Genomic DNA, 14,808 nt, shown 5'->3' on the forward strand with positions numbered 1-14,808 from the left:
AGCAGCACAGCCATGAGGTGATTGTGCCTGCAGGGTGGCCAGTCAGGAGACTGAGACCAGGCCCTCCCTCAGCAGGAACCATGGGGTGGGACAGAGACGAGAGTCCAGGAGGGATGGTCCTCAGAGTTCGATGGCCATTTGGGAAATGGGGGTTGAGGAAGGAGGAGGACTTGGGGTGAGGAGGAAGGATGGGCAGAGAGGTGCTGGTGGCCCTTCTGGTGCAGCCGGCCAGGACACTACTGGGCTTGGGCATCGGGACACTAGCGAGGAAGACAGACGAAAGCAGGTTAGAGATGGGGTCGGTAGATAGAGTGGGAGGGGAGCAAGGCCTCAGGACCAGTCTCCAAGGTGTGGAGGAGGGAGTGGGGCCGGGATAGGAGCAAGAGGCCAAGACAAGATGGGACATATTCAGGCCAGGATCATCTAGTGGCAGAGTGTGGGGTGGATGGAAGCCTCCCCGTCAGAACGTTCTGTGTCAGGCAGGACACACTCTCCAGGGACACACAATGGACTGGGGCGAGGGGAGGAGATCAGAACCAGATGTGTGAGTCCTTCATAGGAAGCAGGAAGTACCGTGAACTGAGTGGATCTGGGCCTGAGGGGCAAGCAGGCTGGGCTTTCAGGAGGTGGGAGGGTTTGCGGGCACAGGGAGCCTCAGGGAAGGTGTACATAGCGGGGTTGGGTGGTTGGGTTACAGGATGGGCCAAGGGGAGCAGGGTGGGACCCAGGTAGGTGGGACTCAGGAGAGCCTCACCTACCTGAGCTGCATGTTGGCCAGGCTCATTTATTCTGAACAAATGACTAAGTAAAATGGTCCTTTTCCCTTTGCCAAAAGAGTAATTCAGTTCAAGTTATGAACACAGGAATTACCTCAGCTGTTATAGGAGCCAAGCCCATCCCCACCACCCATTTGCCAGCTCCAATCTGCAGCTTTGCTCCCTGGTCTACCGGTGGCAGAGCACTGGACAAGGAGGGCTGACCAGCCGCCTCCTAATCCCAGCTCGGCTGCCTTCCAGGAAGTCATTGGCACTGCAGGCCTCAGTTTTGTCTTCTGTGAAATGGGTCATCGTAGACTGCAGAAAGTGTTAAGGACACACCTAGCCTGGCTGGCGTTCAAGAGTGCTGCCTTGGCTCCCTCCCCAGGTCACAGTCAGTGTCCCTGCGAGGATCGTGGCCCGTCATGTCCAGACTCGCTCCCCAGAGGTCACAGCCTCCAGAGTCACCATCGCCCTGGGAGACAGAAGTTCTAACCTCAGAGGTATGGAATTGGGGGCAGTGAATGGGCTTTTGTCCCCTTTTCCTGCTCAAACTCAGCACAGCTATACAATGAGCATCCAGCCCCTGCCCTCACTGCAGAAGCCATGTCAGAGTCTTCATCTTAGAGCCCAGCACCCAGAATCAGGGCTTCTGAGTTCGACACGCTGTTCAGCCTTGAGGCCCCAAAGTAAAGCAAGCCACTATCTGACACCAATAACCCCAGAAACCAAGAATTCAGTAGGCCTGTCACTCATTTTGATTTTTTAAAATTACCTTGCGTCATGCATGAAACATGCAATCCCATCCCCTGCCCATGACAGCCCTGAACATGCAGCCAGGAATAAACAAACCAATAGGAGCTATTTTTTTTTTTTTTTTTTTTAAACCCATTTAACTGGTGGAATTAATTACTGCTGTTCTTGTTCTGATAAACGAGGCAGCCTTACTCCAGCTTGGAAACTTCCTTTTCCTACCTCAGTACAAGCGCACAGTGTGGCTAGATGATGTGCAGTGTTTGCAGGGGGTGATCGATCGCCATGTTCGCCTGCTGACAGGCACTGGGCTGTGTGCTTGAATGCAGGCCCCAGAACATGTGGGGGAAAGTTCTGAAGTGGCCTGTGATTCAGAATGACTCTCTCCCCTGGGTGGAGGAGGCGAGTGGTAGGCTTAGGTGGTGTGCATGACCAGCTAGCCTATATATGCCCTCCTCTTTCCCTTGGCGGTGGGCCCATGGAGGCAGGGACAGAGGCCCGAGGTGGCCCACAGCCCTCTTACCCCATGCCTATCTCCAGGAGACTGCTCTCCTGCCCAGATGGAAGTCATCAAGAGTCTGCACCCAGAGTCCCTCATCAGCTGCCAGCTCCAATTCAAGCATGACGTCTTTGACTTCTCAGCACAGGACATCTTCACTGTGGAGCCCGGCTTTGATGCAGCCCAGGGTAGGTGCCGAGGAGCTGAGAGCGCGAACCATGTGCACACATGGCTTTGCTTCCTTAGACGTCTTGAGTCCTCCAGGTGGCGGTGCCAGGAGGGACTGGGAGCCTGTATCTCTTGGGCAGTTCTCGGCAGCCACCCGGTTGTTGCCATCAAGTTGATTCTGATTCATGGTGAGCCTAGGTGTATAGAGTAGAATGGCTCCATGGTTATCAAGGCTCTGCCTTAAGAAGGTGTCTGCCAGGCCTGTCTTCTAAGACACCTTTAGATAGGCTTGAACTGCCAGCCTTTCCGCTAATGAGAGGGGCCTTCAAAAAGTTTATGGAAAAATCCCGATAGCTTTGCATTAGATTTTTCTCACGAACATTTTAGCTGAGCAATTGACTGCATGTGTCACTCGGAGACCAGCAGCCACTTGTACCTGGCAGAAAGTGGGTTTTGGAGCTGTATTCTTCTCAGCTCCCCATCTGAGACGGACTGAGTCCACCTTGCTCTGCACGTGGGACAGGGGCTCTGGAGAGAAGCGAGCGAGAGCATGGTCAAGGCTGGGCACATAGGCCAGAGCACACAACAAGAGTGGTGGAGCCCCACCATCCTCTTGAATGCCAGCATCGGCCCCACAGTGACGTTGTGGAGGCTCAGCATCCCAGTTCCAGAAGTCAGCATGGCCATGCCCTTAACTCCTTTCATCCCTCTAGTTCTGGGTACTTAGTGGTGTTCCTTGCTTTGTCCTCCCCTGTGGGTGACTTTGTTTTATGTATGTCCTTCTCTTCTGTCTTCTCAGAAGGGATTCTGATCAGGACCCACCCTTCTCCGGTATGACCTCATTTAGCACAACTGATAACATCTGCCAAGAAAAACCACATTTCCCCAAAGGAGTTCACATCACTGGTGTAGGAAGCAGGACACAATTCAATCTGTAACCCCACTTCACCAAGAATAGCAGAGGGCCAGCTGCCACGGAAGGGACCCCAGGTGTCCAGGATCCAGGGTTAGGGAGATTTCCCGGCGGTGCTGGGCCGAGCTCATTCCATTCATGTTTGTGCACTCGGCCAGGCCTGCAGCAGGTCTCTGCTGCACCTGGTGCTATAATCTCCAGCGAGTCAGGCTTCACATTGGCTCATCGTGTCTGCAACACAGTAATCTACCCATTTGGAGACAGCTGACCCAAGAAGGTCCCTGCCCCAGGAAGTGTCACTCCATCAGAGACACAGCAACAGATGATTCGGAGCCAGGGCCCTGGAGAGGAATCCCTGGGAAGCCTCCTGTAGGCAGAGGTGCCCCTCTGAGGCTGGGGGGGGTCGAGTAGGAATTCCCCAGTTAGAAGAGTGGAGGGCAGTAGACAACCTTGTCTCTGCAGGCCAGTACCTCTGCACCATCGTGATGCGCAGACTGGCAGAGAAGCAGCGGAAGCACCTCAGCATGAAAAAGACAGCTCTGGTGGTCAGGGCCTCCCTGCCTAGCCGCTTCTCTGGAGAGCAGCTGTCAGCCGAGGTGCCCTTCAATCCAGGACTCTACACTGACCAGGCAGAAATACTGTTGAGCAACCACTACACCAGCTCCGAGGTCAAGGTCTTTGGTGCTGCAGAGATCCTGGAGAACCTGGAGGTTTGTGGGCCCGTGTGTCTCAGATCAGGCAAGCCTTGAGGCCTCCGGGAGGACTTGGGGAGATGAAGTCCTGGGCCACCTCATCTCAGAGCAGAGCAGTGAAGAAAGCTCTAGTTCCAAACACATTGACAACTCGCTGTGCCACCGGGGCAGACCCTTCTCTCTGGTCCCGTTGTCCTCGCCCACTAAGTTTGGTCCTGAGGTCTTGGCATTGGGGAGAGGCTCTGATGTGATCTGGTCTTATAGCAAATTGAGCTAAACAGTCACTGCAAGAGATGAGGATGAATGCCCGTTTTTGACTTTGAAGGATCTGCCAGGCCTGGCTCTGGGGCTGCTGGAGATGAGCTTTTTAGGCGTGCTGCATCCCTGCTTCTGGATATGTGCTGCTCAGAGCTGTTCATGTTGGTTTAGCATCTTCTTTAAAAGCACTTTATTAGAATTCAATGGTATTGATTTGTTCTTTCCTTAAAATCACCCTGGGTGTAGACAGAGTGCTTTTTGCCTTTGCAAATGGCATGCTGTCCATTAGAAATGCCCAAGAAATGTTATCAAGCTCCCAAGAAGTGGGCCCTGGGGGGTGGAAAGCACAGCAAGCCTGGTGGAGTAGGGGTGAACAGTTCCATCCCCAGGGTCTGCGGGCCCATCAGCTCTGACCATCCTCCCAGGTAAAGTCTGGCTCCCCTGCTGTGCTGGCCTACGTGAAGGAGAAGTCTTTCGGACTGCCCAGCTTTGTCACATACACAGTCAGCATCTCCGACCCTGCAGCAGGCAGCCAGGGGCCCCTGTCTACTGCCCTGACCTTTGCCAGCCCCATGACCAACCAAGCCCTCAGCCTTCCAGTCACCGTGGCCTTCGTGATGGATCGCCGTGGGCCGGGTCCTCGTAAGTTATGCACTGCTGGGGAGGTCAGAAAGGCAGGGTGTCTGTCGCAAGGGGAAAACTCTTTTGCTCCCTTTCCTTCCCCCAGTCTATTCTCAACGCTGCCACCAGGGGGAGCCTGTTAACCTGCCACTAGATGATACATCCTTCCCAGCTCAGTACCCTCCAGGGACTCCCAAGTCTTTCATGGCCCAATAGGTCCCATCCTCTACCTTTCCAATCCTTACACACTCGGTTCCAGGCTTGCTGGCCTTCCTGTTTCTGGGACACACACAGCCCCAACTCAGGTTCTTGGCATGTGCTGTTCCCTCTGCCTGGAACACTTCCCCGACACCAACTTCCTCTCCTCCTTCAAACCTTCTTGGGTCATATTTAAGCTACATTCTTGCTCCTAAGTACTCTCCCCACTGCTAACTCAATGAAACTGATGCCATCAATCAGTTTAAGATGGTTTTGTTAACCATTATGTCTGTGCTGGTCTTCCCCTGTAGAATTTAAGTCTGTGAGGACAGAAATTAGACTATTTTCTACCAACTTAATAGTACCCATTGTCTTTGAGTTGGTTCTGACTCACAGTGAGCCTGTGGGACAGAGTAGAACTGCCCCATAAGGTTTCCAAAGCTGTTAATCTTTTCTTTTTTCCAATGTTTTAATTGTGAATTGGGTAAAGCTTTAACAGATCAGTTTTCCATTCAACACTTCATACACAGTTTGTTTCAGCTCATTGATTGTAATCCCCATGATACAACGGCACTTATCCCACTTCCTTCCTGTGTTTCCTGTTTCCTTTCCCGCTCCTTTCCTAACCCTTCTGAACTTTGCCCTTGGGAAGATGCTGCCCTTTGGATCTTAAATGGTTGATTATTCTAAGGTGTGTGTATCTCCCTAGTGTTATTGTTCTCTCATAGATCTGTCTATTGTTTGGCTGAGAATTGAGCTCCAGACCTGACGAGGTAACTAAGGGCCAGAGTCCTGGGAGTTGTACTAGTCTCTATCTGACCAGTAAGCCTGGTCTTTTTTGTGCTTTGAGTTTTGTTCCACATTGTCTCCCACTCTATGCAAAACCGATTCCTTTCAGTACAGTTGGTAATGGTGACTCTAGGGTCCTTCACATCTGTCTCCCACTGAGTGACTGGTGGGTTCAAATGTCAACCCTTCAGTGCTCAGCTGAGCACTTAATCCAGTGCACCACCACGACTCCTTACCTACACTAGTGATGGTTGGTGGTAATATGCCATGGAGTCAGCTCATAGTGATCCTATATATGGTTTCCGAGGCTGTAAATCTTTAGGGGAGCAGAAAGCCTCATCTTCCTTTCGTGGAACAGTTGATAGTTGCAGACTGCTAACCTTGAAGTTAGCAGCCATACTTGTAAGCACTCGGTAAATACACATTAGGTGAGAATGCATGAAGTCACCTATTGGGTAGTCCTGATTTCACACCTACTGTGTGCTGGTCTGATGAAGGAGCAGACACAGTCATGAATGCAGTAAGAAGGAAGGATTCTATGTTTGTGGCAAGGCAGCAGAGGGCACAAAGGCAGGAGGCTAACTTAGCTCTTGCAGTGCAGAGGCAGGTCCAGTGGCTCCTTGAAGGACTCTGGTACTGGGCTGGAGTATGCAAGGTCATGAGGAGTCCTCGAGGCAGACGGAGCTCAGCTTGCTCTACACCGTGACAGTGACTAGCCCAGTGGGCTGCCCAGATGGGATTGGCATTAAGGGGGCCTTGAGGAGGAGGCACAACCTTCTTTCCAAGCAAGGCTGTATCCTAACTTAGGATAGCCCCAGTGGAGTGGAGGAGGAGGCAGGTTTAGGGTATCTTGTAGGGGCAAACACAGCAGGATTCTGTCACTGGTAGGGTTTGAGGCATAGAGGTGACGCGAAGGAAAATCTAGGATGCAGTGCATTATGAGTCACCCTCGAGGGAGGACAGCTTTAGGACAGAAGATGCCTTCTTAGACTCCAAGGCCAACATAGCAAAAGACCACAAAGTGGTGACTTTAAAGAGTAGGAATTAGTGTCTCTGTTCTGGAGGCCGGAAGTATGGATTCGGTGGGTCAGCAGGCCATGCTCTCTGCTGGCTCTAGGGACCTTCTTTGTCACTCACTGCCTGTAGCCCCCAGGGTTTCTTGACATTCTTTGACTTGTAGACTCATCCTCACAGGCTGTCTTGCCCTGTGTGTGTCTCCATGTCTGTCTGCCCTTTTATAAGATAACAACTCAGAAGAGACTAGGACTCTCACCTGCCTTAGCATAACCTCATTTCACTTAACTAAACAGAGAAGAAAAGCCCTATTCTCAAACAAGTTCACCGAGCTGTAGGGTTTAGGATTTCAACCTATCTTTTGAGGGGACACAATCCGACTGACCCACAACAGATGCTGAACTGCACGCTACATGGTCTGGATTTAGAGAGCTCCAAGTCATGACTCAGCATTGTCATGAAGGCGTGCCCTGCTGGCGCCCAGGCCTCCTTGCCCACAATCTCCCAGACAGACAGCATCTACACTCACATGGTCACAGAAACCTGACCTGCCTACAGAAACCAAGCCACTCCAAAAGGAGAGCGTTTCCTCAAGGAAACGGTGTTCCAAGGTGGAAAGAGACCCAGCACAGGGTGGCAGTGCTCAGGACTGAACTCTGGCCCAGAGCTCCATCCCCAGAACCACCACCACCTGTTCTTTATATTGAACTGCAGATGGGGCCAGCCTCTTCCAGCATTTCCTGGACTCCTACCAAGTCATGTTCTTCACTCTGTTTGCCCTTCTGGCTGGGACCGCTGTCATGATTATAGGTGAGAGAGGTATGGTGCTGTGTGGTCCCTGATGGGCACCTCCAACCCCTGCTCTAACCAGTCTGCCCTCTTGCAGCCTACCACACGGTCTGCACCCCCCGAGAGCTCACCATCACATCAGCCTTCACCCCCAGAGCCAGCCCTCGGCACAGCCCCAACTGTGAGTAGCTGCCCGGACCCCGAGTCTCCACTGGGCTAAAGGAGCAGAGCTAAGTGTCAAGGAGTCATGAAGTTTTTATGTACAGATGTGTCTTTCTGGGTAACAAGATTCCCACATGCATCCTGGGCCCCTCACTGTCTTGCAGGCTGTTTTCTCACATGGATGAAGCTTTCCTTTGGGAGAGCCGTGGAATAGTCACCAACCACACCAATAGTCCATGTAGCTCTGCTTGCAGTGACCCATCCCTCTCACCATTGCTTCTTCCAGCACTCCCACACTGTGTGTCAGGGCCTTCCAAACACTCTGGGCCCTGCCGCTTTGTGCATGCTGTTCCCTCCCAGATGTGAACAGGGAGCCCTTTCCTGTGTGTACTGCATGGTCCAGTCCACAGCCACCCACATCAGTAGGGGCCAACTCAGTGACCAGCCTATGGTGTCCTCCTGACCCTGCATTGCTGGCATCCTGGGGTTAGCACCATCTCCAGCCTTGTGTGACGCAGGCACTGGTGGGTGTTTGAGGGATGAGGCCGTCTCCTGCTCCGTGACTCACTTCATCTCCTTTTCTGCTCTAGATTTTGCTGCTTCATCACCATCGTCTTACAACGCACTTCCTGCTGGTCGCAAAGCCAGCCCTCCCTCAGGGCTATGGAGCCCAGCCTACGCCTCCCATTAGGCAACTAACTTGTGGGGCTGGGTGATGGGAGGCTGCAGGTCTGATGTGGGTGCAGCCCCTGTGTGTACACCCTGAGCCAGCCACTCGTACTCGGGGACCCCTGCAGCCGAGCTCCCCAGACCCAGACGCCCCACACCTGGGCCACATCCTGCTTCCAGCTCCTTTGCCATATATGATTTCAGTTGTGTTTGTTTGTTGCTGCTTCCAAGTAGGAATTTAGGTGTGGTTTTCTTTAATAGGAGACGTGCTTATTCCTGTAGACCTGACGGTCTAGGCTTTGTGGACAGTGTGCTGCTGTGTCCCTCTAGCATGTCTTTATCCCCAGAGCTGCTCCGAGCACTCCTCAAGGCTGGAGCACTTTGAAGCTCTGTCTATAGATGATGGTACTGTAGTGCTCTCAGGGAAAGAGTTTTCCGTGACGTTTTTATTTCTATGGGGCTTTTCCCTAGGAAAGCTTGCTTTCCCCCTTGTCTGCCTGCTGCTAGGAAGTTAGAACTATGAGTGGGTGTGATGCCCTGATGTCTGCGGCCTCTGCCCTTCCCAGCCTCAGGCATACAGGGTGCAAGGAATGCCTGAGGACAAGATGCCAGAAACCCACCAGACGTAGAGCCTGACCATCCCTCTCTTGGGCCACTGTGACCAGACCTCTGTCCTCTGGCTCCCTTGTAAGCAGGTGGCATGTCTTGGGAGGCCTGAGTGGGCCCTCCGCTCTCACTGGCTGGCCTTTTCCTCAGCATGAGCGTCTGGTCATCATTCGTACAGCTGAGTCAGAGATGCGTATACTCTTCTGTTGGTTTGTTGGAGGAGTTGTTGTTTTGCCTAAGCACAAAGACAGTATTATTTGCTCCTGTTTCTACACAGCACTCGAGTACCTCAGCAGACCTGAGCCCCTGTCCTGCCCTGTGAGAGGAGGCCCCATGGTCAACTCTCTAAGCCCAGACCCTCCAGGCAGCTCCCACAGGTACCACACAGCCTGTGGCCAAAGAGGAGGGTTCTGGGCTGAGGTGTCAGGGCCTCCCTCATGCTCCTGCGAGCCCCTCCCTTAGGTCTCCAGGGCCTGGCAGGGACCCCTCTCAGGAGGGCCTGGAGACTCCCCAGAGCCAGCCCCTCAGAGACACTGCATTTCAGGAGTCCAGTTTGACTCTGAACATGAAGTGTGAATCAGCCTCAGTCCCTTGGGGCTGAGCTGTGGAATTTATTTTCCTACCACTGGAGAAAGGAAGTGTCGTGCCTTCATATGACCTGAGCCCACACTGACAACTTGATGTCAGTGCGAGCGTTTCTACCTGGTTATTTAATAAAGTGCTGTCTGATTTCTTAAAAAGAGTGTGGTCATTGCTGAGATTGGTGCTTCATCCTCGTCACCCCTTTTCTCTCTCACTTGCCACCAAAGCATGCCGTCCCCCACAAGAGCATGATGACAGGGCAGGTGGCCTCCCATGACCCCAGGCGTCACGACAGTCCTCCCTCAGGCACCTCTTGCTTCCACCGACTCCTTTGTTCCTACTGCACCTAAACATGGTGCACTCTTCCCCCAGGTCCAGCTCCTCCCACTTCGGCATGCTATCTTGGATCCCACTCCATCTTCTGTCTGCATCTCTCAAGGTCACCAACCCATCCGCTTGGTCCCCCTTGTGACCACTGCCCCCTTTATTACTTCCACTCTCCCTGCCTGCTGCAACTCCTCATCTGCATCCCCTCTTGCTGCTTGCAACCCAAGCCCCCTCAGCCTCTGCCCCATTTGAATGTTCATGCCTACTATTCCTGGCTCTCCTGCCCTCACGCTGCCCACTGAAACCACTCACAGTTTACATTTACAGTTGTTGCTAGGTGCCATTGAGATGGTTCCAACTCATAGTGACCATGTACGGCACAATGAAACAGCATCTGATACTCTGCCCTCCTCACAAACATTGCTATGTTCAAGCCTGTTCTTACACCCACTGTGTCAGCTCAGCTCATGGAAGGTCTTCCTCCTTTTCATTGGCCCTTTATTTCACCAAGCATGATGTTCTTCTCCAGGGACTGGTCTTTCCTCACAACATATCCAAAGTACAGGAGAAAACGTCTTGCCATACTCACTTCTAAGGAATATTGCTTTGTTCTTCTGGAAATCCATGGTGTATTCAACACTAATTCAAATGCATCAATTCTTCTCTGGTCTTCCTTGTTCACTGTTCTGCTTCCACTTGCATACAAAGAGGTAGAAAGTACTAGGCCTGGGGCAGCTGCACCTTAGTCTTCAAAGGGACTTCTTTGCTGTTTAAGATGTTAAAGAGTGTTTTTTGCAGCTGATTTGCCCAATGTAATCCATCCATTTGATTTCCTGACTGTTGTTTCCATGAGTTGGAACCAACTCAACGGCACTTAGCAACTTCCATGGGCGTTGATTGTGGATCCAAGTAAAATGAAATCCTTGACAACCTCAATATTTTCTGTCTACTGTAATATTGTCTGCTGATCCAGTTGTGAGGATTTTTGGTTTCTATACATTGAAGTGCAGTCCATACTGAAAGCTGCTCTTAGATCTTCATCAGCTATGTACTTCAAGCCCTCTTCGCTTTCAGCAAGCAAGGATGTGTCATCTGCATATGGTACTTAGTAAATGTCAGCTTTGCCCTCAGGTAGCCCCTCCAGGGATATAAGATGGCTGCCAGGATCTAGGCGTGGGATCACCTGGCAGTGTCAAGAAGAGAAGAGTGGAGTTCTCTCTCTCTCCGATGACTAAACACATGTTCCTGAAAGGCTCCTCAGCAGACAGCTCCCCTTGTATTCATGATTGGGACTAGCTCTCTTGGCTACTCGTAGGGTGACCATGCCTGAGGGGAGTAATCCTTTAGGGCTGACTAGGTGTCAGACTGAAATGGAAAGGAGTCTCACTGGCTGACTGGCTTCTCCGAGGGCCCTGAGGTCATTTTCACCCATCTTGGATATGCTGAGTTTGACAGCAGGAAAGCTACCAGGCACACAGGCCCAAAGCCAGAGTCTTGCTCTCCCTGAATGGTGGCAAGTGTGCCCAATAGGGTGCATTTACAAAATCAGGTGACACACAGCAAGACCAGCTTTCTGTTCCCAAACTAACCAAGTGACTCACTCTATAAAGGGTACTAAAAACTGCTTTTAGCACCATTTGACGCTCAAATAGTATTGTATGAGATCTGTTTTCCTCTATAATTCCAAAGTTTAGCCCAAAACTCTTAAGTCTTGGGCATTTTGGGAATGTTGCATCTCAGAGTTGCTGCACCAGGCTGGGAGCGAGTCCAGAACTTGGGCATCCAGGATGAGGCAGTTTAGAGGTCAGATGGGCAGCAATGTTCAGACAGTTGTCATTTGACCTTTGTGGGCCTCCATCCCTTCATTGACAGAACGGCATTTCAAGCATTTGTCCTGCAGCATTTGCAGCTCCCAGTGACCATTTTGTTCCAGGACACAATGCCTTAAATAGGACTCTTGTTTGGTTTCCTTGCGTTAATGTGGTCATGCCACTGTTGGGTGGGTTCTAAATCTAATCACTTCTGAGTTCTAAAACAGCAGAGTAACCTGGGGGAAACATGCCAAGGATCACCAATCTGGGGAGCCCCACAGAGGGAGTCGACAAGCTGAGATCTTGATTTGGACCTTGTGTCTCCAGAACAGACAATACATCCTGTTGGCTAACCCACCCACTTGCAGTTCTGTTAGAGCATCACCAGCTCGCCATGACAATAGCAGACTACTCTTCACCAACTGCTCATCCTCCCCAGAGCCTCTGGCTGGAGACAAAGTGCACTCCCTGCTCCAGGGAAAAGCTGGGCTGGGTCCTGTTCTGAGTGAGGGATAGAGGTCTCTGCAGTCATGTGATAGGACAACAGAGAAGGACCCATTCTAACAAGCAGCTCCCCAAGCATGGGAATGACCTGAAACATGATGCAGATACCCTTGGAGCTGAATCCCACTGAGTGGGCGTACTGTCACCTGTCCCAGAGTGGTTTGACATTGCCCACCCTGCAGCCCCATCTCGAGCATAAGGCCCAAGTCTGACTGCCATTCAGCCCTTCCTGTAGTGGCAGGTGCCCTCAGTGTCCTTGGTCCCTGTGAAGACTGAAGGGTGCCCAGACCAGAACCCTGGGGAGGTGATTGAGGACTGGGGACATCCTCCTAAGGAGCCTGCCCTTCCTGAGCTCGGGCTTCCCTTTCTGTGAACTGGGATTTCAGTCAGCCTGCCTGCCAAGGTGTTGCTAGAGCTCATGGACTGGCTCTGAAGGGCTTTATCCATAGCATTCTCCCAGCCCTGTATGGAGGGAGCACACAGACGAGGGCATTGCTGATGAAGAATGAAGAGATGTGAGTTATCGTCTCCTGGGGAGGGAATACTGAACTCTAGGCTACTGGGGACTTCAAGCAAGGGAGACAGATGATGGCTAAAACTGGGTGGGTCCTGCTCCCAGCAGAGTTGCCCTCTTCCACAGCCAGCCATGGCTCCTTGTGGCCAATGTGGGCCGTCAGAGGGACCTACGGAGTGGGATAGGTAGGGCAAATGGGAAAAACAATTGGCATTGTCCACTCCCCCTAATCAGATAGCACTTTGCAATCACTACTATTTATAGCCGGGGAAACTGAGACATGCAAAGCTAAGCCACTCACTTGGTTCACACAGCTGGCACGTGTCAGAATCAGGATTCAATCCGGCAAGACTGGCTTCCGAGTTTGGTCAACCCATTCCTGGCTGCCTGCCTGGTGAGGGAATGCTTGACAGGCGAGCGAGTCACCTCCCTCAGAGCAGCTCAGCTTCAGTCTGGTTTGTGGATTATTTTATTTTTATATAAAATTAATTTAATATAGAAGAATACAACATATAGAAGGTATAACAGACTCCCTATGCCTGCCATTCTGGACAACTGTCTGCAGTCTGTTTTATTGCTGTTAAAAAAAAACACAAAAAACATTACACATAGCTTGGGTCAGTTAACTCAAGCCTCCTAAACATTCTCCTCCCTTCTCAGAAGGAACAACTTTAAGAAGTTTAGAGTATATGCTTCCAAAGCAATTGTTGTTACTGTCTAAATATAGTAAATAGAATGTTGATGTGTGTGTGGCTATGTAATTGTGGTTATACTTTGTAACATTCAATGTACTTTTTCCTCTCTGCTGCTGGTGCTGTGGGTTGGGCATTGGACTGCTAATGGAAAGGTCCATGGTTCAAACCCAACAGCCATTCTATGGAAGTAAGATGAGGCTGTCTGCTTCCATAAAGATTGACAGTCTCCAAAACCCTGTATAGTGTTGCTACGAGTCGAAACTGACTTGACAAGAGCTATACAGTCATAGGTCTGAACCCAGGATGAGGACTCAAGCTCAAACTAACAGGGGTTCTTTTTCCTTATTGATTGGTGATAGCTCTTTATTCAAGATACCTTGATATTTTACATATTGATGCTCTGTTTGAGTTTGTTGTTGTTGGTTAGTGCCATCAAGTCAGTTCCGACTCATAGTGACCCTGTACAGCCATTTCTGAGGAATGGCTGGTGAGTCTGAGCTGGCAACCTGTGGTTCAAACCAACCTTGTAGTCCAGTGCTTTATCCCATAGCATTATACCAGCACTCCTCTCTTGAAATCTCAATTTTGAGATCCAGTAATCTATTTTGACTCCCTCATTGTACATTTGGGGAAACTGAGGTCCATAGACAATTAGGGACTGACCTAGGGTCACCCATCCTCTGAGTAACATGCCATGTTTTGGCTCCTCCTGACATCTAAGGCCTACACATGTCCATGCTAACCACAGCATCTAAGATTTCATGCATATGCATGAACAAATGTCCACGAGTGTTCTGCCCTGTAATTAATTCTCAAGGAGCCAGTTTAGATCTACAATTCCAACACTGAAATTGTATCCAATGAAGGGAGCAAGAGTAAGCTTGAGACCACTTGTTTGGTGAAGCTGGTTAGGTAGGGCTGAGGGAGGGAACAAGGGGACAGGTACTATGCACACAGTACTGAGTCTCCTTAGGGGTGATAACATTGGGAAGTGAGTGCCGTCAGTCATCCAGTTGTGTACATAAAAATGGTTGAAATGTATGTACATTTAAGCACATTCAAAATTTAAAACATATACATGGAGTCCTGGTGTAGTGCTGTGGGTTAATGTGGTGGACTGCAATGTCAGTTTGAAACACAAGGTCGGTGGTTCGGGCTTACCAGCCGCTCCTCAAAAACCCTATACAGAGTTGCTATGAGTCAGAACTGACTCGACAGCACTTAACTACAGCAACAACAATATGAATACATAGGGAGTGAAGTTGCTCCATAGGATAGTAGAATACTCACCGGACTGCAAACCACAAAGTTGGTGGTTTAAGCCCACCAGCCACTCTGTGGGCGAAAGCTGGAGCTTTCTGCTTCCGCAAACAATTTACAGCCTTGAAAATCCTATGAAGGGTCATTATGAATCGGAACTGACTTGATGGCACTGAACAACAATAATTTATACACACATACACATGAGGGAGTTGCAGAAAGCTTGTGG

The 14,808-nt window shown here is 50.8% G+C and overlaps 1 protein-coding gene across 1 annotated transcript in view; it reads left to right on the top strand.

Moving 5' to 3' along the window:
- NUP210 (nucleoporin 210kDa) overlaps nucleotides 1-8,302 on the top strand; it is a 131,498-nt gene extending 123,196 nt beyond the window's left edge. Inside the window, exons 34-40 of the mRNA XM_006870469.1 lie at nucleotides 1,144-1,258; nucleotides 2,049-2,195; nucleotides 3,551-3,798; nucleotides 4,464-4,680; nucleotides 7,375-7,470; nucleotides 7,547-7,630; nucleotides 8,202-8,302. Coding sequence (XP_006870531.1) covers nucleotides 1,144-1,258; nucleotides 2,049-2,195; nucleotides 3,551-3,798; nucleotides 4,464-4,680; nucleotides 7,375-7,470; nucleotides 7,547-7,630; nucleotides 8,202-8,302 — 1,008 coding nt within the window. The remainder of the gene's footprint in view (nucleotides 1-1,143; nucleotides 1,259-2,048; nucleotides 2,196-3,550; nucleotides 3,799-4,463; nucleotides 4,681-7,374; nucleotides 7,471-7,546; nucleotides 7,631-8,201) is intronic.
- Nucleotides 8,303-14,808: the final 6,506 nt, after the last annotated feature.

Source organism: Chrysochloris asiatica, unplaced genomic scaffold (assembly GCF_000296735.1).
Source record: "Chrysochloris asiatica unplaced genomic scaffold, ChrAsi1.0 scaffold00142, whole genome shotgun sequence".
Classification (NCBI taxonomy): Eukaryota; Metazoa; Chordata; class Mammalia; order Afrosoricida; family Chrysochloridae; genus Chrysochloris; species Chrysochloris asiatica.